General features: G+C 34.6%; 1 protein-coding gene across 1 annotated transcript; it reads right to left on the reverse strand.

Moving 5' to 3' along the window:
* Positions 1–622: 622 nt before the first annotated feature.
* On the reverse strand, positions 623–27334 carry LOC145742857 (uncharacterized). The gene is made up of 5 exons (XM_082560685.1): positions 27079–27334; positions 17873–18150; positions 11072–11167; positions 3299–3475; positions 623–2040 (listed from the first exon to the last, which is right to left on the reverse strand). The coding sequence occupies exons 1-5, from the start codon at positions 27207–27209 to the stop codon at positions 1646–1648; spliced, it is 1077 nt and encodes a 358-aa protein (XP_082416811.1). The 5' UTR covers positions 27210–27334; the 3' UTR covers positions 623–1645.

Below are 27334 nucleotides of genomic sequence, written 5' to 3' on the forward strand. Positions count from 1 at the left end.
GATAAATGAATATGTTTTGTTAAATAGCATAATAGCTATTTGTCTTTCCCAACGATAAATTAAGTCAAGCGTCGAGAACGGTCTAGCGATTTTGTGGCACTTGATAAATATTTGCAAACGTTCAATCAGGCACAAAACCAGCTATTTTCAGGCGTTTATGAATGTTCATTTTTGTACCATAATGTTCATATTTTTTGATAAAGTGTTTTTATTGAACTTTAGCCTTTACGCCCATTTTCAATTAATAAGATAAATGATACTTAAAACGACGGTACACAAAATTTATTCCAGTGCCTCAATCGTTTATCAAATATTATTTGATAACCACATCCTGACTCTATATCTATAAAGTAACTTTATTGATTGCTTTAAGAAGTGTTATTTTTTTAAAACACACACATAATATATTTATTAAAGATAGTCGAGACTGAAAAATATTTGCTTATTAAGATAGCTCGCGACACTGAACTCAAATAACTATTTACTTTGGCTAAGATAAGGTAGATGGCTATATACCAGTTGCCTAACTGACATACTTTAGCTATTGTTTTGTATATTTTTACCGTATTAAAGTTCAGTATAAATAAACAAAAATACTACAACATAAAAAACCAAGTTAGTTTTTCCAATTATTTGGAGAATTATATTGAACAAGATAGAAATTAAAATATTCGAAGCAAAAATGAAAAAAGCGCAAAATGGCGAAACAAAATAATGTACTTTCGAAATAAAACGTTAGTAAAAGTAAACATAGTTTATCTAGATTTTTTAATAAAGACTTTATATTTTAACTGGATTTAATTATTTATTATTTATCTAAAAAAATTCATATTTTGACCGGGTATTTCTAAGATGCAGTCCAATTTTCTATAACTTTAATTTTGTTATTGCACTCAACAATTTCAAAGATTTACCACTCCAAAAATCATTTGTTACTGCAATTTCAAAAACAAAAAATTCCATTTTTCTAACCCTTAACTTTTAACCCACCTTATTAAATAGAGAATAAAAAGAACAAAAAAAGAAAAACTGCATAACTAATTTAGAAGCAATAAAAAATAATATAAGATTGTTTAACGTCAGTATAGCAAGAATTAAATAATTAAAACAGAATACTTGATAAAAAATTCACGGCATTTTAGCAAATTCATTAAAACGATAAAAATGAATTTATAACACAATGGCGGTAGTAACAAAATGCTAAAACTAGCAAAAATATCCAATAAAAACAATGCTTTAAAAACATTGTTCATAAAATGCATAAGAAATAAGATTATTTTTACGGTATTGTTTAAAATAAAAATCTTAATATATTGTTTTTGTTTTTTTTATTGTATTTGATATTAACCTTTAAAAAATATTTTAAAAAATTATAAACTTGTTTAACCAATGGGGTTGACAGTAAGCGAAAAATTTTAGCATGACCGTGGAAAAAAGGCAGCTACATGTACGACGTCATGAAGAATCATGTCGTCATGTAAGTGCTTTCTTGCGTGTCCTTGAACGTTAAGATAGTGGCTTTGCCTATTGGTTGTATACGACTTGTCCCGTCTAACCACGACTACCAGTTCACAGTTGAGCTCTCGCTGGACGATTGATACCATTACACGGCCAAGGCGACGGCCGATGACGTCATTTTAACACGTCACACCGCCACCACGGGGCCGTTAGTGTCCAAAAACGATTCGTTATACGAGGGAGGTGGTCTCATATCGCCGTGGTGAGAGGACAGAGTCGACGGCCGATGGCGGTCGTGGTCGGAGCCATGCAGGCGACTGTGTGACAGATGGTGATGTGACGACGGTGCGATGGGGAGGAGGGTGACTTGTTGAAGAGGGGTCGACCCTCGAGTGGGGGTCATAGGCGGTGATTGATACTTCTTCATGTGCCGCCGCCTTCGGTACACTTTGTATCCCAAAAAACTTAGTAACACAATAAAAAGAACTGCGCATGCGCCAAGTACGATTCCAATCACCAGTCCGTTACCAGCTGGTGCTTCTGGTGCAGTTGGGGAAACTGCATTAACAACAGGAACGCCACCTGAAATAATAAAAAATAAAATTTTTAATTTAAATTCGAGTTATTTAATTAAATGTTTATAACAGTTTGAAATTAATCCTACTAAGAGAAAGTCCACTTGAGTGTGGTCAAATATACATGAATAAAAAAACGTGACGCGCTGTCGAATCGATATACAATCAAGTCATGATTGTTTCAGGTTTACACGTACACAAACATTACAAAAGCACAAAGATAGGCGGCATGGTGCAATATAAACATTGGCACCAATTAAAATTAAGCTATGTAGCAACAGAGTAGAGTGTATGTTATGCACACAAGTGCTCTGAATCAGTAACAATAATCACATTGCCCAGTTCTCAACAAAGTTTTGGTATTACGTCACTAGAAGTTAAATAAACATGGGGTTTTAGTACTTGTTGCGCTACATTTTGATACCAACTTGCCGGTGTTAGTTACATTCCAATCTACAACCCGGAAAAAAACGTAAAAAAAACAAATAGGAAAATAATAACTATCCAATAATACGAAGCTAATAAGGAATAAAAACTACCCATGTAATTTAACACGCACTTTTTAAGCCTACCAACAACTGAATATACGGTTAATGATAATACATCACATTTTGGAAGTGCGCAAGACACAAATCCTGTTTTATATACTGAGGTAATAACGACTTGATGCGACTAGGAGGTCTTACTGGTATTAACCCGCAGTAAAACGTATACAAACTTTAAGACATAAACAATAAATAAATGCTGGATTATAGAGGGCATTTAACATAATGTTAATAGTAGGCTAATTATACTAATTAAACTTTTGGTATAGGTAAATGTTAAGTAGGTCGATCTATCAATTTAACATGTCGTACTTGCACTTGGTCAGTAACGGCGCCAGAAGCAATTTAAATGTTAGGTTAAATAAGTTGAAATGTATCTTCAAACGGTCAGTTTTGCGACAATGTTTTATTAATAGGATGATAATAGTAACAATTGGCAGGGGTCAGGCTTATGGAAATATTATACATTAATCACGGGTCATTGTGCAAACAATTTGCGGACGTTTAAAGTGGACATCTTATGTCAGAACGCCACGCGATGTTGTTGTATATCAGGTCAGAAAACCTAACCTGGTCGATGTAAAGTCACGTGACTTATCTTTTAAGTTTTTGTGACTTAATATTCCGAAGTATTGTGCAATTAATTTTAACGGAATTTTGATTTAATGTGTCTTATTTAGCTTAAAAAACGTAACAGATATTTAAAATTTGTTGAATTACCTTCGTTGTTGTTGTTGTGGATATTGACGTTGTTGTTGTTATTGTTGTTGTTGTTTGTTACTGTATGGGGTTTCGAAACTGTAGGTTTGTTCAAATTAATGCTGGGTTCTGGCCTTTTAATAACAACCGGTGGTCGTACTGAAGGTTTCACTACAGCTGGATTTTTGGGTTTTGAGTCTAAAACATAAAAAAAAAATTGAAGACATCGACACGATTACTGACAAAAGTTTCTATTTAGTTCCATAGCAATGGATTAATGGACCACCTATCTCAAATCAGTCAAAACAAATCAAATTTAAAATCCAGCATTAAAGAATATGTTTGTTTATCGGAAAAATGACGATCGAATTATAACGGCACGATGCTGTGTTTTCACATCACCGGGTAAGGTGTATTAAGCCTCATTTATTTATAATACCACACACATTATACGGCCTCAGACCGGAGGAGAGGCGAAAATTGTCTATTACTGAGGATTAGCTTTTGAATACAAGCGTTATGGATTAGAAAGGTCAAGCAACTAAGTTCAATGTACACCTGCATGTTAAACTCGAGATATGTATTTAGTTGTAAACTTGAAAAACATCACTATCCTCTTATACTTAATTATCATACAATATATTTTACCGATAGAGCATTTTTCCGAAAACAAATTCAATAAAGCTTTTTAGGAAAATTGTGGGTCAAAAAAGTTCTTCATTACCAAATTATAGTACATCATTAACGGCGATGCCTGTATACTGTAAGCACATGCATAATTTACATTTAGCGAAACAGAAAAATCGTAACTGTAGCTAAGCTTGATTGATGATGGCGTTGATGACTTTCTTAATAGTGGAGCTTACAAAAAACGTTAAAAATATAAACCTCAGCAGGTGTTATTAATCGGCGTAAGCTTTCAGTAATCAAGCCGATTTGTACGCGTACATTCTCGGCAAGGTAAAAATCTCCCACTAAGAACCTAGTTTAATTTATAGTGACGTCACTGAAATGGCAACATAGCTGTTGCTAACGCTTTAATGTAATAAACACAAATGTTTAAATTTCACAGGTGCAGTACATGATTTAATAAGGATTCAATGATTAATATTTAAGAATTTGAACACCTGTAAAAAACCTTCAAGTGCTACTTGTTTATTTACATATCATTCGGCTATGCTGACGTAATCGCAACATGTTAAACCTTCTAACTTAAAACGTGTAAATATTAATAAATAAACAAAGTGAGAGATTAAAAATTAAATTTGCGGCTAAATGAGAAAATTTTAAAACAAAAAATTTAGGTTTCTCTATCGGTGTGAACTTGTTTAATTATTCATAATAAAATCTATGCCAAGTTTAAAGAAATGAGTAATATTACCGTTTTGCCAAATATCAATCAATGCTTCATCGAAATCAAATATTGTTTAACATAACAATAGTTCGGGGCTATTTTTGGCAAATGCGATAATGCAAGGGTATACATTTCACGTTTTTCCATGCATTTTAAATGCAATCTCGCGATGGGCGTCAATTTTAAAGGCAAGAGCGCAAAAATACGTCAATAATCGCAGTTACAAATGGTCCGGCCGATAAGATAGTTGAATTCGGCATGCCGTTTCAGCTGATTGTTTGGATAGTAACTTAGCGATTTCGCCTTGTATAGACCGCAAATCGGCCGACTGTTAGACTGGGTGTCGTCAGCTCGGCGCATGACTGTAAATTTGGCGGAGAAATCCACGCTCCATTTGCCGATTAAACCCATGATAATAGTACGAAGTGACAGACAACATGGCCTAAATGAGGCGGAGAAGTTTTTAACCTTTTTTAAGTTAACAGCAACCCAGGTAATACCTTTATCGTGTAATATTAAAACCTAATCAATTCCGCAAAAATCAAAGATCTAAGGAAGATCACATTGGAACAACAAACTACTTGTCAGTTTGTGTATTTTCATTACAGCAGTCAAAAGACAGTCGAGACTAAACTACCAAGAATGGCAAACCAAAATGCCTTTCGGCGTTAATCAATTTGCCACTAAGATCTAATCCAACACCTGTTTACCCCCCTAACTCCTGGGTACCACTATCTGATAACAATGATGACGTGTTTTCATGTGCCTAATGACCCAGCAATGACTTTAATAAAAACAAAATTCGCATCCATGGAAAAACTGCATTTTTTTAGGGCCAGGCGTCTCGCTATAATCGATGCTAGATCAACAAGCAAGCTGTTTACCCCTAGCCTTTGGCCCTTTGTTCCCCGAGATAATGACCCGTCATAAACGCATGGGACGCACTGTCACTCGATATCCGTTCGCACACAAAGTTTCTTTTTTTATTTTCCAAATGTCGCAGTTGACACCGCACAAAAGGCACGTTCAGACTTAGAAGAGAAACATCCACGGTATTTATTTGTCCCTGTATCTAATCTTAACTCGATCTCCCATCTTCAGGTTATAGATGGGAATGGTTATTCAGCATCACTCAAACTTTCACGTGCAGGTTTAATGTAGGCCCAGACCTTATTTTAACAACCACATCAATACCGTTAGCCTTGTAAGTTTTAGGTTACACAAACACACAACCCAACTGACGGATAAACAAGTTTATCCAAAAGATAACATTTTGAAATTGCTGAAACGACCTTTAAAAGCGTTTTAAAGACGATTTTTTATCTTGTCTGAAAAAAACTAAGAGGCAATCGAATTGATAATCGTGCATAGCGATCTTTAAATTTATGTAATTATTCGTTTTAAAAACTTCCCCAGTTTAAAATCTAGTAAGCGTATAAGATAAAATTTTAACTAATGATATTTTTATCAAAAATCTTCGAAGCAACTAAAGATTTTTAAATTATGGCCTTTTAATAAAGGTGTCATTTGATAACATATGCGGTTGTAAGTTTAGAAAATAATTCTAAATATAAAGTGACAAAAATTATCCTTATATTTTGTTTTTCGCATTTTTTTTTACCAAAACTGACATTTGAGTTTTTATTTTATCGATGTGTTTAAAGTATTTGTGACTTATGTTCCACAAATGTTCGTCATCATGTATTGATTCTAGCTTAGTTTGGAGGCTAAATAGAGACTGCAAAAGTGCATTAAAAACCACATTTTTCCGGGAAGTTCACTATATGTAGTTCGCCCTTTCTGATCGAAGTGTTAAATTTACAGAAATGTTAAAACTTGAATAAAAAAACAGTTGAAAACATAATTTTTGTAAAAATAAATAAAATTCTTCCATTCTTCTATTTCCATGCTTAACACAACTTGGCGTTTTGAAAAATCCCAACTGCGATTTATTTTTAATATGTTTACAGCATCCGATGCAAATCAATTAAGATAACATTACCGGGTTATAAGATCAATTTATATTAAAAAGTAAATTTAGGTTTCATGCTTTTTAAGCCATCGTTTGTCAATTGTCGTAGTTAGGGGGGCATTGCTTAAAAACAAGGTTTGCCAATTAAAGTGCTAAAAATTATGCCGCAAAATTTAATTGTGTCACGGCCACTCAATAATGATTTGACACATTACATTGTTTCGCGCATGGTGTACTCTAACTACAATTTCAAAATCCAGTTACGCGAGACCAAGTGCTTCTAATGACTCACAAAGAGGACTAAAACAACCAAGATGTTCAACAAAAAAGCAACCGAAGCAATTTTAAATATGATACAAAACGTGACGAAATGGCTTCGTTATTTACAAGTCGAAGAATAGCTGTGAACATCTGCGGTTATTTTTTGTTTATTTCATTATAGACCCCGCTGTATAAACGACAAAGTTATGTTACCGTGGCAAGGTAGTTAGGGGTCAAACCGCATCGCTAAAGTCGTAGCAAGCAAGGAAACCAACCCAAATACTTCTCAGTCTGTTGTATATTTTCTTTTCGCGGTAAATAATATTTATAACTCAAAGTGATAAGATTATGAAATTTCGAATTAAAATGAAATCATTGTTAATGTTTTGTTTCCTTTATTCGCTTATCATGACTTTTTATAGAATCATGACGTCATAACTTGTTCATCATGTGGTGAAACGTAAGATTAATAATAGGTGAAACATGACCAATTTTATGGTCCGAATCCTGAGGTTTGAATTGCTTAGCAACATTCTATGAAAAAACATGACGTCACCATGACGTCAATTACACATGGCGTGTCGCTAAAGAAGAGGTGTCGTTTAACACTATGCGTGTAACCATAAAAAGCCGGGTAAGCGAAAAGCAAATACTTCGATTAAAACGTGTAAGACGAGAATGGGACAAGACGGTCCCCGCCAAAGCTTTGCTCCCAATAGACAAAACAAGTCAAGGTTTCTATGTAACTTGATCTTGAATCGGTGGAACTGTCACCGCACAACAACCACAAGCGCAGAGTACAGCGGAATTTGGGTTCTAAAGAAAGATATTTCAGAAAGCTCGACCTCTGTAAAGCTCTGCATTTAAACCGTCCCACGTCTAATACGAACGATTATTATCGGATAATGGAACCAACGCACTTGGTAAGGGAACCCCGCATATACGTAACTAGCCAGGTGCAAGATATCAAACCCTCCCAAACCGCGGACCAAGGAGCTTATGTGACAGAGCAAATGCAAAAACTGTTAAAATTTGCTACGTTGGGTGGTGTACTTCTTAAAAATGTAGCAAATAAAAATCCATTTGCAAAGTACAGTAACACCCAAGTGACCGCTTTATACTTCCATTAGGTTTTCAATGACAGAAACACGTAGTGGAATGCTCCAAATCTCACGGACGACTGCGTTAAAAATCACGTGACGACAGGTCACCTTAAAAAAGTTATTCTGAGCACGTCCGCGCAAACACGAGAATTGTTTTGAAATTATAGATAGTCAAAAGCTGGCAAATTTAAAACACGCTGCACCCTCATTAATCTTCGTGAACGAATCTCTTAGGTGACGTCAAAATATTACCTATCTAGCCCACTCGTCACAGTTCTCGCAAAGTAAAAATTTCAACAAAGCAGTTAGCCCGTGACGATGGAATTTGATCATACGAAGTCGCAATGTAAAACTAATTTCAAAATTTTACATCACTTAAGCAGAGTGACGTGATTTAACGAGCATTAGCTCTTCAATTGTGAATTCACTGTTGTGATACGCTAACAAGTAATGACAGCGCATTATTGCGCTAATGGTCAGGTCTTAGTCTGAAAAGTATTGTTGCTACCGGACGTACAGTGTTCCCAGGTGGCAAATTACCACGAAACCGACACTTGTACTTGAAGTATGTCGACTATTGCTGGATTGCGTTTCAAAGATATTATTGAAGCTAATTTTCGCTTTGCGCGATCAATGTCATTAAAAAAACACACACGCACAAATATTTTGTGTCCCCAGCTTCGCCCATATATAGAAATGTTTATTGAACAAAAAGGGGTAACACATACGGTTTCCTTATCAAATATCTTCAGTTTTATTGCTTTTTTTAATAAGCTTTAATAGCTGTGATGCGCTGTAATTGGGGCTATAGGACTAGATTGCTAACAACTTGAAAAGACGAAAGGATTCGCACGTATAAGCAAACATCAAAGTGGCAAATGAAGATTTACGAGAGGTTTCGTTAAACTTCATAAGTTGACCGAACTGTCGACACACCAGAAAAGTTGATAGATGTTATAGGGTATACAGCTTATAAAGAGGTGTGAATCCTGGCCGGTTTACTGCCTCTTAGATTACCTAAATTGAGGGTAACCTTACCCAGCCACAATGTTGACTTTTTTCTCGGAAAAACTTGCCATTTTGTTTTAAATCCCTGGTCCGACGTTTTGAAAAAATTTAGGTCGACTGGTCAACCAATTTTAAGACCACGGATATAAAATGCAAACAAGAGGTCAAAGGGGGCACTTAAAAGGTCGACCCCATATACCATTGATACCACTAACGCATCTATCCGTCTGTCAGCAGCAAGCATTATAATTCGAAAATCGTTACTCTAAAGCTGAGTATATACACTTTGTCTACCATCCCTAAACGCCCCCAAGAAAAATAAAAAAGCGCCAGACACACAAACATGTTAGTCACGTGATAAATAAGAGCACAATACACTCCATTGTTTCCAATAGCCTGGATTTGGGCACGATTCACTAAACTTGAATGAAATAGAATTAAGGAAAAATGAAATGTAGTAAAATAGCTTTATTTTGGCGCGGCCAGAAGATAGGAAAAACAAAAATATAATGGTGTATTTATAGTACAAAGGCTTATCAGGAGTTTGTGATTTTAGGCCGATTTAGTCACTTTGAATAAAAGTCAATTTTCGCCGGCTTTGGATACAAAAATATCGACTTTACTGGTTTTTGTACAAACAAGATTAACGTTCAAACGTACATCCAAAATCCTAAACGCAATGACGATTGCCTAAAAGAGCGTTTAGAATTTCTTTAATTAAAAATCGCTTGCAAAATTTTGCGACGAACCCAAGTCGATAATGTCAACAAAACGCTCCGATCCTACTGCTCTGCTTTACATTATGAGTGAAATTTAATCCAACTAAATAGAAGGGGGGTCAAGTACTGATCCCAGCGTAGACAGCGGTCCCAGGAATCTTAAGTCTCTACAAGGGGCCTACCTTTACCCGGAGAAATGTTTATGCGCACGTTTTAGGGCAAGTGCGTGAATCTATAATCTTGTTTACATGAGAGCTATGGGGTGGCCGATTAACGACCAAACAGTTGACTTTTAACGATAATCTTAGCGGAGTGAACGTGCAGAAAATAGGTTCAAATATAGACTCTAACCAGTTGGGTGAAAGGTGACCTATAGGAATGTTTGAATATAGTTTTGGCAATTTTTACCCATGAAGTTACTGTTTGATGTACTAACAACACACCTATATATTCTTTTCACGCATTACTAAAAAAATAACCGAAAATAAAATAAAAAGGCTTTTTTAACTTGTTTATTATTTAGGCTTTTAGTCGTGGTTTTTATTGTGGACCCAGCATTAGACGATTTCCTATACGTTTTAGCAAGACTTGTCGCTATAATTAAGCTCCACAAATGACACGGTTTACATGCAAACAAGTATGTATTATGGGACGCGACCTTGTCCCTTGCAATTCTCTATTCAGGTATTCAGACAACACAAATATAGACTGTCCCAAAATTACTCAAGTGCTGGTCAAAGCTGCTACGAATTTACCTGGAAAATCTTTTTTTAGACACACAACAAGTTATTTTCGAGTGGGACTCAACTTTGCTCACTCAAGCGAACAAAAAGTAAATGCTTGCTCGTTCTTGAGAGCTTTTAACTTGACTAAACTTCGGCGGTTAGTTCCGCTAGGTTTTTAATCAAACTGAAAAACTGTATTTCTTTAAGCGTAAATTATACTTTACTTTAAACGACCATGCATAAACTATGAAGCCTATTACTTTAAAAAAATTGTGATGGGCATTATTGTCCGGTTACATGTAATAGAGATAGGAAATCTATTAATTACGTTGACAAAATATAATTTAGGAATTCGTTCCGACTTAATCCATGCTTAGCTGACAGCAAAGATCCGCATTTTAGATTTAGTATCTCTGCCCAGGTTTTACGACGCAGGTTTACAAAACAAAATTATTTTTGGTAATAGGGCTGGGTTTCAAAATAAAGGCCTATATTGCGAGCTAAAGTCGAGCAGCATTTTATATTGTTTAGGTATTTACAAAACCTAAAGGACAGCGCCTACTTTAATTAAATCAGGCCAAGGCCACATAAAGTCCATATAGTTCATCTACATTAAGCATTTTGCTTGTATTATGTTAAAATCTATGTTTACCTTTTTCGTTGACCGACATAGCAAGTTTCATGTTGTATTTCGTACAAACTCCTCCTTGAACTTTATTCATTCCATCTCTCTTACCATCCGATGTAGCTGTAAAATAAAAACAAAGTTAAACAACTGTACATAAATAATATCAAAAAGTAAAACAACGTTTTAAATAGGTTAAGCTATTTAAAATTTCCTTGAGGTTTGCTATGGATGATTTGTTATGGGAACTACTTAACGTGGAGATTGCCTAACGGCATTTTTCCCATGACTGCTGAGTAAAAAAGTTTTTTTTAAGGCGATAAAGTTATCTATCCATCTGTGGATTTTAACCGGTGAGTGATTGCTATAAGGTGTCACTGTAACTTAATGGGTTTGGACTCGTGACTGTGTCATACTTTTCGTGAAACTTTGTCCCAAACGGAAACTGAAATGAATGATTTAGTGTTTCAATCTAAGAAGAAATGTCAAAGTTTTGAAAAAGTGTGAAATTGGATATTAAAAATTTTCAGCTGGATGTATTCGTTTGTTGAATTTTACTTAAATTTTCTGCTGAAAAAATATTCACGCTAAATTAATTTATTTTAAATGTAAGGGTTTTATCACGCGAAAATTGAATATGTTTATAGATTGTTCAGATACTCGGCGACGTTTTAAGCCGTTAGCGAACGTTTATTACCAAAGGCCGTCAAAATGTGGTTTCATACCCGATTACTTGTTCCCGTCGATATTCGGGAACATAATGTTTTAACGATTTAAGCTCCGTTTCGAATTAATAACCTGAGCTTCACGTCTGCAGTAATTTACCGCATCCACTTATAAAGCAGTTTCGGACTAATGGGTTCAAATCAAAACCATTGTGGATTAGATCTTGACAGTATTTATCGCCAAACTTCTCTGCCAAAAGATAAAATTTATGATCGTCAAACCAATACTTCCTATTTCGCACAATTGATGATAACGTTTGCTGTAGAAGAATATAGGTTCTATGTGTTCATGCATGATAGAAATACCATGGCATTAGCTAGTGATATCACAATGCAGTATTCAGCCTAAAGTTCGGCGTCGACAGACGACATACGAACCTACGGCAAATCACTTTCATGTCCAGCAACTGATGGAGGGAAATTAGTGACCTTAACGAAAGACGGGGCATAGTTCCATTATGCATGAGCGCCATGCAGCCATTTCTGTATCGCATACAAGGTTTAAACTTAACCAAATCTCCGATAAATATCTCACGTTAAGCTTGACAGAACAAACAAAGTTTGCAGGACACTAAAATGTTGTTTTAAAAAAGCGTTCTGCGGGTAAGAGGTAAAAACAAACAAACAGCGGAATCATGATGGGGCGCTTTTACTTAAACGCAAGCGGGCGTGGTCCTTTTGATTGGAAGCGTTCTGGTCCCGACCCAAAGCGGATTTAAGGACAAAAGCAAAGCCGCAAATCAATTTGCTTCCGCCGTTGCAAACTAATCGTTTGACGTAAAGAGACACTTTTAATCCCATTACACGTGCTTGTTTACCCTGGCCTGGAATTTTTATTAAGTAAAAACAACCAAACGTTGCCAAGTACTCAAAAAACTTTGTAAACCTAGTAAGTGCATTATGTGGCCACACAATCTGTTTCTTTAACTTGTATAGTTCAGTCTAACCTTTAAAACAAATCTAATATTAATATTTAAAGAAGTGGTCTATGATGAATATTAAAGTAGGTGCATCTTAAAGTCACACAAGTATGTGGTTACTGGCTTTATTTTAAATTAAAGTTCACAAACTTCTTTTGGACTAAGTTCAATGGCTGTAAGTGCAATTTACAGACAGACGCACAAAAAGAAAATTGACTTAAGATAAAATCTCCTCGTTTAGAGATGTCGCATCTTTGTTTCGTATTATCAAGATTCAAGTAATCACATTTAAGTGGCCACAATTCGTGTCTATACGATTTCATTAAAACACAGAGGAAGCACTGTGTCGATAATTTAAATCAAATCATTTATAATACAAATTCGGTGTATAAAACAAGGATAAATTATTTATGAAAGCATGTTTAATGGCGAGATACAAGAACACTGCTTTAAGGGCTACAACATTCCTGTCTATATAAGTATAAGGAAGACCACCCTTGGTGTATGTTATGAGCAATTGTTTTGACTTATACTCGGTCGTGTGTTATGTGCAAATGCATATTTCGCTCGTCGCGTGAGTAGTGAGATACAGGAGACGGTTAATTTGAGCGGCGTTACGGGATTATTGCTTCGACTTAACAGAAAGGTCGATACGCTTAGGCAGAGTGCTCGGAAACAACCCGACCACATGATGTATCATGTACGTTATTTAAATGCTTTAAAGTACAATTGCATTACCCACAACCAACAGCACAACTTGTTGTGTTCTTATACGGAATATATCAGTGGCTTAATCCTTACGTTCTTATGTTACAACCGAAGAGTTAACCTCGACGTTAAACTGTTGTGAATCAAATTTCGACATTAATCCACCCACAAAATCTAATTAAACTCTCGGTAATGTTTTGAAAATGCAAAAATTGCAGTTTTTAAGGTAGACTATTAAGACTATTAAGTCTTATTTTAAGCTTAACAAGAATTTAAATTTCCTGGAAAGCGATATCGATTATACTTTTTGCGGAGCATATTACACAGTTAAGTGTAAATTTATGTGATTCCTATCTTATAATTCCGCCTCAAATAAGCAGAAAGCCTTAAAGTTGCCTATTTTAGTTTAGTAGATCGAAAAAATGTGGGTAATTGCATAGTCGTGTACAATGACGTATTAGGGTTTAAGCAAATAATGCGATAATGATTGAAAAATAAACATTGTGCTTGTAATCAACATTTAATATGGCCAGAATTTGACTAAACCAGATTCAAAAGAAATAATCATGTTAGATTCAAGTGGAATTTCCTTTCGCTTCGTAATTATTTTCGCTGGCACAATAAAATGCATTAGAGCGAGAGGTAATTGTTATTTGAGCAATTTGCATTACCAAACGGGTTAACAAAACATATACTGGCGCCATTGGTAATAAAATGAGGAAATTGGATCGAAACCGTTTGTTATTTTATCATTAAAAATTCCCATCTTTCGATCTCTTGGTTTTAATCCCAAATAGCTGATGACTTTTTACTGTTATCATCAGATTAATCAACAAGCAAAATGGCAAGTAATAATTAAATAACACTGCATATATAATGGGTTGTTCTGAATCACCTCAAAAATGCAAGTAAAACCGCCTCCTCAACCGCTGTAAGACGACACCCAAAGTTGTAATGCCAAGAGAAGTAATTAGTTGGCGTTTACGTAGGCTGTACGAGATACAACCAAAGTTTCCGGATTTTTTTGCTTACCAACCAAAACACTACCACAAAAACTTAATAAATGACATGTTTTTAAGTTCTCTTGCTCGGAATTGCGTTTTAAAGATAATTGATAGCTCTACCTATGATTACATCCACGACTACGTAGAAACTGTAAACAAAAATCGTCATCAGATCAAGGTTACATTGGTGCATAGTCTTAGAGATAATTCGATCAATCTAATCCGCTGAAATACAATTGTGTTTTGGCGAAATTTTAGACTGTGAATCACTATTGTTATTTTAATGATATCATAGATATCTTGTCTAACGCTCGAGTGCCAGTAACTACGTGCGATCGCGGCAAAATAATTCTAATCCAAATCCTCATTTTAATAAATTGTTGTTCATGCGCAACTAAACAACACGCGCAGCTATTTTAATCCAAGTAATTCTCTCTCCTCTATTCAAAGTAAATTTAGAACAAGCGCATTTTTAACGCCCAGAAAAAAATTAACTTTGTTGTTTGAAACTAAAGATTTATTTAAGCGGTTTGGGAGGAAAGCTGCTAATCCTTTGCACACCAAAACGTGTTTGTGTTTTTAACTAAAGAATTTAGGGGTTACTATATTTCCAAGCCCGGACTGGGGCTCCGTTCAAGTTCCGATTAGGTTTAGAAGAATAGAACGTTGAAAGCATTCCTCTGTCTGCCCGATGTGATCGACGAGAAAATTGCTCTTTCCAGAAGAGCGAACAGGGCCACAAATTATAGCCGTCAGATATTTGCGCCTTTAATTACAATGGGCTGCGGAGAAAGGAAGGCTTTCTACTTCTAACACCCGACCATTAAGTTACAATTCATCGCAAATCGTTCTATCCGACTATAGGTTGTATATTATTCATAAGTGAAACGCCTCCATAGTCGAGAGTCTACAGCCCTTTAGTGTGCCAATTGGCGCTTTTTACACGTAAAAATACACAGATATAATCGACCAAATTCGATCCTGTAAACAGACATTGTGCATTAGGCGCACTCAATAAGTTTTGAGTGGCAGCCCGTGCAAAACGAGCCTCTATTAGCGGTTAACTACGTGATGGTAGACCGAATCAGGAATGCAAGCGTGGCCAAGGTACAAACGATTTGAACATCAAAAAAATTAATCATCATGCAGGTGAATCCAAAGCCTAATTCGCTGAGATACTTTAATGAGCGCGGTGTAGACCTTAAGGATTTCTGAGCCCTGTATTAAGCCAGTGATCAAAATATATAATGTAACCTTATAAGACATTAAAGTATTATTTAAATAACCGATAATGCGATTTTCGAACAATAACAAAAGAATCTCTCAGGTTTAAACCTTAAAATTTTAAGCTAAATAATACCTTAATTTACCTTATACAAAAATTAAATTAACATTTTTTGCTTAAACTCTATAAAATTCCCAACTAAAAATAGCTATGCACACTTTAAGTTGGAAGAAAAGAACAAATCAAAAACCAAAACAAAAATATTTTTCGTTCGTTGAATCGTGTAACTAATTTTGGAGGATCGCGTAAGAAATTAAGGTAAGAACTAATTCGAAAAGAGAAACGTTGCCTTGTTTATAGCGACTTTGATTTTTTTCACCAGGTTTTAAATAAAAAACGTTTTTTGCGTTCCTGTGGGCCCTAATAAGTCGGGGTATCTTTTCCGGGTGAGCGGCCAACAGAAAAAAAATTCGATTTTAAAATTAAAAAAAAACGATTTTAAAGGCTGACGTCATTGGCAAATATAAAACTAGACAGTGGAAAGTAGTCGAACGTAAACAAGGCTGAAAGGATTGTAAATTTTAATAAACCCCGAAAAAAACACGCCCAAAAAGACAAATGTATCGCAAGCCTATCCTACAAACAATAACAATATGTTCATTTCGTTACGGCGCGGTAACAAATAAATAGGCGCACCAGTTGAACTGTCAACACAAGATTTATGCTATTGTACTTGATTGTATTGCGTTTAAAAAATAGCCTTTTTTCGCACTGTTACACACACGAAAATTTGGTATGTAAATTATAAAATTCGAACCATGATTTGAGTGTTATAGTCGTTAACATAAAGGCGTGAGAAAACGGTCATTCGATCTTTGCCTAATGTTGAGACCGGTATATATTGGGCCACATCTATAAGCACCGTACTTTTAAAACCTTGCGAGTTGCAAGGTTATGTATCAAGTCACAGCACAAATTTTCCGTCCCAGCGGATAGTGTTTCGCGAAAACAAGCCAAAAACATCAACTATTTTCACGGAATGCATTCGTTATTGCGCTAATAGGGACAACAATGGCATTTTTGGGTTGACTAAAGGGACTAATCTTGTAGAGTTTTAGCTATTAAACAACGTAGTTATACGCCTTCGTTCGCGACCCATGACTTCTCGATTTTAGCATCTGTTTTCTAATAACAAAACTTAGCAAAACCACGAGGCTGGGTTAGGCAGAATGGTCGGTTTCGCTACGATGGGCAATAAGCTAAGGTTACATTTCACCTGATATCAAGAAGCCTTGACAATAAAATCGTTTTTTTATGGTCTAAATGAGGAAACCGTGCAATTATAATTGAGTAACTTTTTTTAAGAGGTTGAGTGTTTTTGGTTGGGTTTGAAAAATAACTAACAATTACTTCTTTGTTTAAATATTATTATTACCCACTTCTTTACATAAAACAAGAGAATCTTATTGCTCGGTAAGCTTAATAATAACTGTTTGCTCGGAAAATTTAAGTTCGGGTTAATGCGAAAATTTTTCTATTGTGTTGTTTAGACTTATTAAGGCAAGCAGTGGGTACTGGCGCATAACCAATGACGTAATTCGCCACAACAACTAAAGCCTTAATTTTAAGACGAGAATGCTAGGATTATGCACAAGCCTTGGCTTCGTATAGACGTATGACGTCATAAGCTCATTTTAAAGGGGTTTCGTTACGGACTTTTAAAGATAACTTCCGACAGTGAGCTTCGGTCTCTCGGTCAATATTTATACTTTTCACATAGCCTAGAAAAAACAGCACCAAGAAAGATGGAATACTCAGACAATTGGCAATAACAGTTCTCGTGAATTTACCCCAGAATTACCCAATCGTGAGTCACTGTGCTGTGCCCAATACCGTGAAGCATTAAAAACAAAAATTAACTTGCCCCGCTGTACTAACTAGTAATATGATATTGTACTTGGAGGGTTCGTAATTAAAAGTTTATATTTATAGCTTCGGAGTTATGCGACTCATTAAGTTGAGATATTACAAAACCGTTGGTCGATATTAGTTTCAAATGAGACTTAAGTTACTATAATTGCACGCACATTAATAGAGATCTTTTCTCTAAGGAAATATAAGGTAATGATTTCCAATTTCAAACTAAACTCCGTAGGTTTTGAGCACTTAATCACCATAGCGCCTTTGCTAAGCCTTTTTCACAAAGCTTAATTAAAAATTAAAAAATCTAGGTAATGTTTACTTACATATGACGTAGTAGTCTTGCTTGGGTTTGAACTCGAGGCCCCACGGCGACGGCGAAATTTCGGTGAAGAAGAAAGTGTATTTTTTCTCCCTTAACGGCACATCACAAGTTATCAGGCGCCTACCCCCCGTGCTGTTACAAGTCTTGTAGTTTTCCTCAGTCACGAGGTATAGCTTAAAGTAAAAAAGTTCCTCGCCTTTATCCCGACCTTGTCTTGGGCAAATAATGTCCAATTTGTCGTTAATCGACACAGCGATGTTACGGGTGCCTCCCTTGAACCTATATAAACAAAAAAACAAGATGGTTACATTGCATTGTAAAGGACACAAATATGGTGTTTTAAATATTAAAAAAATAGAGAGGCTGGGTTGAATAAGTGCCAACCCTAAAAAGTGTATTGATACAATCAATTGCAGTAAAATCAATACATAACAAAATCAATGCATCACGCTCCGTTAAGTAATCGACAAACGTTTCAATTTGGATTTCGATCGATCGATATTTCACGCGATTTCAATCCGAGACCCCGAAATACAAACAAAGATTTTTTCGCATTACGACAAATACAAAAGACGTGTTAAAATTAAATGTAGATTTTTAATTAATTGTTTATACGTTTTATATAAATAAAAAAGACTAATTTCGCAATAACTATTACTAAAATAAAACCTTTTAACGCGATAAGTCCGAATAAATAAACAAAAAACAATCGTGTTAAAATTAATTAACTTTTCGCGGTTGGAGCGCTTTGTTTGCGATGTGTTTAGTTATTGGAAATTCGAGATTTGTATCTAGTTACAAAACTACATATTAATATAAACAGTTTGATATTCTCACACTATCGTTGATTGTTATTTAAACACAAGCGCACTAGCCCAAAGGCAAATATGACTACAACTGGCCAGTCGTAACTTCGTAGCACAGGTGTTAAAAACCAGTAACAGTTTAGACAAAAACAAAACATTTAGGCTGTCATGTACGAGTATTTACCAGCCCGAAGGCTTATTCTAATCGTGTAATTAAACCATTGCTGTATTTTCATTTGTCTTATGTGGCTTTGATAAGCTAGTGTATTTTATGTGGTGGTATGATAAGCATATCTTAAATTGTGTTTTTTGGCATCTTATAACCTAAGGTTAAGTTTAACCACAACTTATAGTAGCCCACCAATACCTTTTTAATTTTAAACTAGGTTCCCTAATAACAACGTATTTAGGTTAATTACAATTCAATTATAGTATAAGGTCATAATTATTAAGTTGACACAAAAACTATTAACCCTTGAACTTTGCGGACAAAACGGTAATAATATTTAATTAGCGCGGCTAACAACTAATAAATAGGGTTTATCATTGTCCTTGCACGAGACTTTAATAAAACAAAATGACGAATTTAGTAGGTTGAAATCCATCTTAAATTAAATCACTTATCATACAAAAAAAATTACATCAAGGAATTTAAAACCTTAAAATTTTAATTTGTAAATATAATTTTTTTAAGTATATAGCTTGGGAAATTAATAAGGCCATTTGGTGTTCATTAAAATTACACAAAACGTGTTGCAATCGTGGGAACTATGTGCAATATTTATCCAGCAACATATATTTACACCATTTAAAATCTATTTATAACAATATAAAACGCATAGATTGATTTAATTGCGAATTAATATATTTCAAACATTTTTTGAATATTTGAAACATTAATCTAAGTTGAAGATGATGAATGCCAGACCCAACCCTGGCTGATATCAGCCTAGATTAAGTTAGGAATTTTACGATTAGTTGGCCTGCCAAATTCTATTTCAAAATCAGCCGATTATATGTTGGTGATATTAAACATACAGTTGCTAATTTTGCAAAACTTAAAATGTTCCTTGAACTTAATTACGAATAGTATACGCTTGGCCCTTCAAGAGAAGTGCGCGTATGGGAACATTTTCTATACAACAACAACAACTCTTTTAACAAAGAAGAATCTATCACGAGACACTCCTAATCCACAAATCTAAAACCGGTTGCCCTTAACAATAGTATTTTCAATGGCCCGGTAATCTTATGAAGACCGTGTTTAACAAGTTATACCCCCTACTAGGACAACAAGCGAATTTACTTAAGTACAGTTCAAAGATAAAATTGCAACACAAAGGTTTAAGTTTTTGAAACCAATAAGCTTTTGATGAATTTTAAACGAACAACGTGCCAATTTTTAACCTTTTGTTACGCATAAGCAGCAAACTTGGCATTACGTTCCTGAAAATTATATCCCAAACCCAGCACGAGACTAAACAATTACAGTTCGTTCAAATAAGCAAATAATATCCGAAGACGGGATCTAAAAATCGTATTGTTCCCATTTTAGAGTTTCTTAACGAACAAAGGCCTAACCAACCGAAAAAAACTTGACATTAGCTTTTGGAGAAACAAATAATAAAATATCCGTTTACCTAGTTCAAAGTTTAGTTATATAAATCATTTGAACAAAGATGTCCTGTGTTGAATTCAACTAAAAACCTTGCTGTGTTTTACAAATTCGTGTCAAGTTAGTAAATTAAGGATGTCTATAGAAAATCCTTGTTTGCTGTTGAAAATTTGTTCGTCGTAATAAAAAAAATAAAAACCGCATTTTCATATTCCGATTGTTAAAATCACGCAATTAAATATAGCCTGCAGGTGCATGACTTCAAACGAAAACCAAACCAAATTCAAAGTGGGAGAAATGGAAAGGAACGAAGTCGACTAAGAACAAAATGTCGGGCTCAGTTCCGCCTTTGTCAAACAGCGAGTCGATTTTGCATTCAAAAATACCTCAAAAAAACAACCCAATTTCTAAATACATATATGCCGTGCGTGACTTCTTCAGCGTGAACTGCACGACAATATTTGTTGTGTTTAAAGACGAATTGATCCGTGATTACGTCAAGTTAAGTTGTAGTAGGGGTAGGCAGACTATCTTGTTTGATAACAGTTAATTTATTCCTTTAGCCTTGTAATCTAAAACAAGGTTAATTTACCCATAGTTGTGCATTTCTTATTTAAATTGCTATGTATTATGATAAAGCTAATATAAAATTTGACCAAGTGTTTTCAACGCATTTTAGGCTAAGTAGGTATTCAACACGTGTGGTATTTTATTCACCCATGCACTCGGCCCCCTAATCCCAACCGTGTCCATAACAATCGCTCCTGACACGCGATTGGGATGCAGTTGACGTACAGAACATCAAAACACAGGAATTATGCTCAGCCTGTACTATGCTAAGCATTGGGCTGTATGGTGCCAACATAACCTCAATTATGCAGAGTGTTTTGTTTTCATGCAAACTGTTTGCACCAATTCTAATCGCGTTAAAGTCGAGATATCTTTGGCTCAAATTGCGATGCATTTATCATTGCGTTCATAATTAGTCTGGTTTCAAAAAAAGTTTAGAATTTAAAAACGAGTATACCTTAAATTATTTTACTCGAATCATAACCTATCGGTGAGTAAAACCGCAAAAACAAATTAAGGTAATAAACAGATTCTGTTAAAACAACAAAAAACAGCATTGTGTTGCTGGTGGTATGCAAAAAGCAAGAAAAAAAGATTTTGTAGCTGAACACGAGTAATTATCATCTTAAGGTATTAGCGTCGACAACATTTTGTCAAGCTGTAATTAGTAATGCCGTCGTATCAAATTTTGTTAATTGCAAACATTTATTTTTAAGTCTCTTAATCCGATGGAACTACTTGTTTTATAGAGAAGGAAAATACAATTTTACCAAGTATTTTTAATACAAAACTCCGGAAATGTTAAAGAATTATTCCGCTTAATTTTTTATGCAAATATAATTATTACAAACCATGTAGAGATAGTAATTCAAAAAATAAATCTATTTGAAAATGCATATAGTATGTCTTCAAAATTTGTTACAGCGCAAGAGATTATTTTTAAAGATTTTAAAGAAAAATAAAAAGTAATTTTAGGAGAGATTTTAAGATTTTATATATTCTCCCAAAGGCTTTACGCGAAGCAGTTAAGTTTATTCATGATTTAGTTTCTTAAACATGGTCGACCAACCGTTAACTATCTAGCCCAAAATCAGATAAACCAAATTTCACGATTCACGGCCAAGTAGTTTGAAATAACAAATGTTAAAATCACCAAATTACCAAACTACTTTTCCTTAATTGGAAATTTAATATTTTAAAACGCCATTAAATATATTTTGTTGTGGAAGTAACTTTAATCATTAATAACAATTTCCTAAATGGAATAACTAAGTCGATAAAAAATAAACCAAACTAACAGGTTTCGTTTAAAAAAAATGGAAAACACAATTTTTAGTTCTAACCAATGCCACACAAGTATAAAAAAACGAGGTTGACATATTTTAAAGATTAGCATATTTCACGAATGAGCTATGATAACATGTTCCAATCTTATATTATACACTTCACATAATTCGCTTTATTCCGTTCATGGATGGCAGTTAGCTGATATGTCATGGACAAAATTGCCACCTATTCACGCAGCTATTTTTGAACTAGGTAATAATACGTTTTACTGGACTTAAGGTAAGCAAAATCAAGATGCATTTTACACGTGCTAAATTCCCGCTAATACGTAAGTGTAAACGTGAGAGTTTACAGTTTCCTAAGTAGACATTAAACCTCGTATAGCATTCACAAATGTATCGACCACAATAAAAGCTAGCCACTTGATAGAATATTATCCGTACCAGGCACTGTACGATATTCGCTGAAAATTCCGTCGCGTTTTGTCAACGCATTTGGCATGTTAATTGGCACCTTTAACGTAATGCAAGCTTAATTCGAACATAGCTTTAAAAATACGAAAAATGCTGATGATGTCACTTGTTATAGCATGTCAGTTACTACTCGCTAGTCACGTGACTACGATATTAAAAACATGAACAGAGATATGTGTTAATTAAAAAGAAATTTACGAGTCTAGATATAATTGGTATAGTTCAAACACTTTATGAAATTCCGAAAGACTGTTTAATTAAATTGCTGCACGCCCCTGAGAGTAAAAAGGTCATAAAAATACCTCATTAATTTTCACAGTCAAGATAAATATTTTTTTCCAACCGACAATTGAATTTATATAGAGGTAGGGTCATAACCAGGATGTGGTTTGAAAACAAACAGATAACTGTGCGCAGTATATTTGTTTTTTTCGGAGAAAATCTGTTTTCAGAAGGGGAGTTTTGAATATAAAAATTGTTTATGATGCATATACGTTTTAGGAATTTAAGTCATAAATGTCAGTCTAGTCCAATAACAATACTTTAATAACCCATTGAAAGAATTTGTAAACGTTTAATATAGGATTTAAACATCTAATTAATTCATATTATATTAATTAAGGGCAATATTTATTTTCCCATTAGTTTATTTCATAAAAAGTCGCAATGGTGATATAAAGGACTGTGATGTAATTTACGACGAAATAACTAGTTTGCGACATGGTTTTAAGTTACATTTACAACATCTCTACAGGGTTCACAGAGACTTGATATTCCCAAGTGGGTAAACTGTTAAGCCAACTAATAGATTTCAAATTTTGACACTCTTGTTTATTTACATGATGACGTCAGCAGCACCAAAAACCAGCCATAGTTCTAGGCTAAACAATCGCTTATTATATTCAGTAGGAACATCCAAATGTTATAAATAAGCGAATGACATCGACCTATTACCAATTTTGTAAACAAGGTGTACGCTTTAATTGATCCAATTAAAAAGTATAAGCATCGAGCCTAAACATTGAGTGAAGTGCAGTTCAGACAGTTCAAAAAGTCGGTATGAGGTCATCTTCATTCTAAACCAACACGACTCAAATAACAATAACATCATGCTGTTGTACTTAATTGGATCAACGCTTTGGGTGGCTATTTTCTTATTAATGACGTAACTCTGTAATTACAATGACATAAATTGTGCCCCCGCGTCGATATTATATTAATGCCGTTAAGAGTCGAGAATGGGTTGTAAAAATGTACAATTTTAACCGTTTCTTTTCTAATATTACGGGGCTATATTTCTGATAAGGAAAAAGTTCACATTTTAATTGGCAATGACTAACGAACAAATACCGCAAATGGTGCGATCTTCACTTTTAATCAATACGAGTTTTAATTAATTGGGATCTTTAGCCCGTTTGTGGAATAGCGATGAATTCATTACCAAGATTAGCTGGCGACAGCTGCTTAAACTCCTTTCGATTAAGCCCAAAATCGATAGCTCTGACAAAACAGTGAAACTGTGGCCTAAACCCTTTACAAGGTCCTAGATGAACACTTCATAGAACGAAAGTGCGTACACAGGGCGACTGTGTATTACCACTACGCTCGCTTTAGCTAATTCATTAATTTCGTTAAGGATCTTCGTCAATCGAACTTGAGGGGCGGTTGACAATAGACACACAGCACTTAAACATAAAGGGTTCTGTACAATGTTTAAAAGCCATACAGGAGCGCGCCACTTACGGCAAAACGTCGGCTCTCGTTAAGTTAGAAGGAACACATCGGTTAGGCTAACGAACGGCACAAGTAGCCGATTGTTAGGAATGTAAAGAGAAAAATCGCAACGACGAAAAAATCGAATCATCTCAGCAAATAAAGTAATCTCGTCAAAATAGTGTTTGATGTGTAAAAATAAACACGAAATCCCTTTTCATCGATTTTTTAAAGTGACAAATGCATTTTATTTAAGTTTTTAAATACACATTTACACTGAGAAAATATCTCGGAGATGAAAAGTTCAAAATTTTAATAAATTTCTTTTAATGATTTTCGTTGTGAATTAACAAAAGAAGTCCCTCACATTATTTTAATCGCAATTACGTCTTGATTACATATTTACGAATTCAACAAGACTTCTATGTTTAACGAGCAAATGTACATCGGCCTGTGATTGTTAGTTACGAGTTAACACATTAAGGAACGACTCTTCTAAACAGCGCGGGCTCGTAAAAGTTATATCTTTTACGAAAGTGTATGCCAAGAATGCCCCTGGACATAATCAGCAAATATTCGCCCTTCTATAAATCAAAATCGCCGTAGAATCTATCTTGTTTTGAGCAGTGTGTCGTTTTAAAGTGTGAAGCAGTTAGGAGAGCTCATTGTCCACGTCAGTTTGTTTGTTCATTTCACGATTCTCATATAAACAATCCCGTGTAAGCCTTACTATAATGCGTGTCCACTAAATAAAAGGGCGACGTCTAATATCGAGGGTTGTAATGACAGCAGCATTCAAAACCTCTTTATCGTGAAAAATTTATGACTCAAAAATTACAAATCCCAAGTTTAAAGCCTTGAGGGCGTTTTCCTTGCTCGCTGGACAGAACTGCAGTCCACGTAAGACATAATATGTTTACACAAGAATTACGGACCAACTTAAAACCCTTTAGTAGGAATAATCGGTGTTTACAACGATGAATTATAAATCATTTGTAAAACCCTTGACTAACCGGTCTTAAGGATTTCGATAAAGTTTCGAATTACATTTATTAATCACATATTAAGAACTTAACTTAATAAACTAATTTTGATTTTAATTAAATTGAGTATTACACTTATGTATATATAACCTAATTCCAATTATTGTAATCTTTAATAACTCGATAAACAACGGCCAAATTTACTTTACGTAAAGGGTTTAAATACAATATCAGATTAAATGTATATTTTAAACATAGTGAGATCGATTTACGTTTAGAGTATAATAACAATGCAACATATGGTAACCTAAAGAGCGTGTTATGTTAATTAGTTCTATTTAATCGATTAGCAGTTCTGTCCGGCATTGGTTCGCGTTTGTTTAGCACCTAATATTGACTTAGCATTAAACTCGCTCCAGTTTGTAGATAGGCCCGTAAATAAGCACACAACTTTCCACTACAAATTATCCATAAGCGACTGTTAAACTAGAATGCCATATGCGAGACTTCGTCAAGTACTAGAGTTGCTAATAGACTTATTTTTACGGTATTGAGACTATTTTAAAAAATCTGACAAATGAAATAGCATTTTTGAGGAACATTTGGCTAGCGATAACTACAGATTGACCGAAAGTATATTTGCACTATATTTCACCCAAAAAATAACATGTAAAGAATTCATTTCAAAAGCTTAACTAACTTGATAGAGAAACGGTTTCGTCTCATTTCATGTGGTGTGTACACATCTTGTCGGTCAAATCAAACAAAAACACGGTTTTAACGCAATAAAACAAAGTTTCATATTTGGACAATTATTCAAATGACATTTTATCGTGACCCAGTCCGTGTACTCATTTGTTGTAAAATATGTTTATATTTTTTTAAATTTGAATTATATATTCATTTTGATTATGGATATTTATGATCGCTTTCCGTATCGTGATTACGTTTAAAATTAAATCAACTTTTAACGGTACGATTCCTTTCTTAGCAAATGAGATAACAGAATTGGTTTATTCAATTAGGGTCTTTAAAATTAAAATTTAAACCAAAATAAAACCAACTTTTACTTAAACTACTTCATTTAATTAAAAATAAAATTAAGTATAATGTTAAGTTCGGTATCGAACTACTTTTAATTAAATCAAATAAACTGAAGCGTTTTTAAACATTATCTCATAGTCGCACAATAAGATGAGAGGCGTGGAAAAGAATCTGAGCCTTACAACAGGCAGCTAATTTCGCGGCCTTTGTTGGTTTATTATCCGGGGCGGTATCACTATTACTGGGAGCCTGCCCTGTTCGTACGTTACAGAACAAATCGTTTCCAAAGGTTTCGTGAAACAAAAGATTTCTTAAACACTATTCAAACAGACTGGTATTTCCTCGCGAGAGGTAGGGCAACAAAGCCCGAGAATTGAATCAACACTCGCCAAATAACACGAATTTACTCGTGTAAAACATGTCGAAGACTAAAAACTACAACTTGTACCTACAACGCATTCTAAGTAGCTAGTTCGATTGTACCACAAGCCCAGTCATAACAGCATTATCGCGGACACTTCACGACAAAAACGACAATTTTTTTGTAATCAGGTGCTAATGTTGATTTTATACAACAACGATGTGATTTTAGTAGATGGCTTCGCATTTAGTTAATACAAACACGTTTAACGTTTGAACAATGCAACGGTTTATGATATATCATATTCGATACAATTTAAAAGTCAAGTCCCACGGTAAAAATTAAAAAAACTTACATTGCGTTCGAGGAATTCCAGTAAATTGGATCCAAGGTTCGACCTTCGACCATTGTACATTCTAGGAGCCAAATAACGAAGCTAAACGACAACGCAAAAAGGGTGATTTCCTCCATTTTCAACTTAAACATTATACAAAAAGTAAAAGGACTCTTCCCGTTCTGGCAGAATGACTACCTTTCGCGAATATATAAAATCCAGCTAATTAATAGCTATGTATATTCATCCAATAAAATATTTGTTTTAATAGATCTAA

Source organism: Corella eumyota, chromosome 2, assembly GCF_963082875.1.
Source record: "Corella eumyota chromosome 2, kaCorEumy4.1, whole genome shotgun sequence".
Taxonomy (NCBI): Eukaryota; Metazoa; Chordata; class Ascidiacea; order Phlebobranchia; family Corellidae; genus Corella; species Corella eumyota.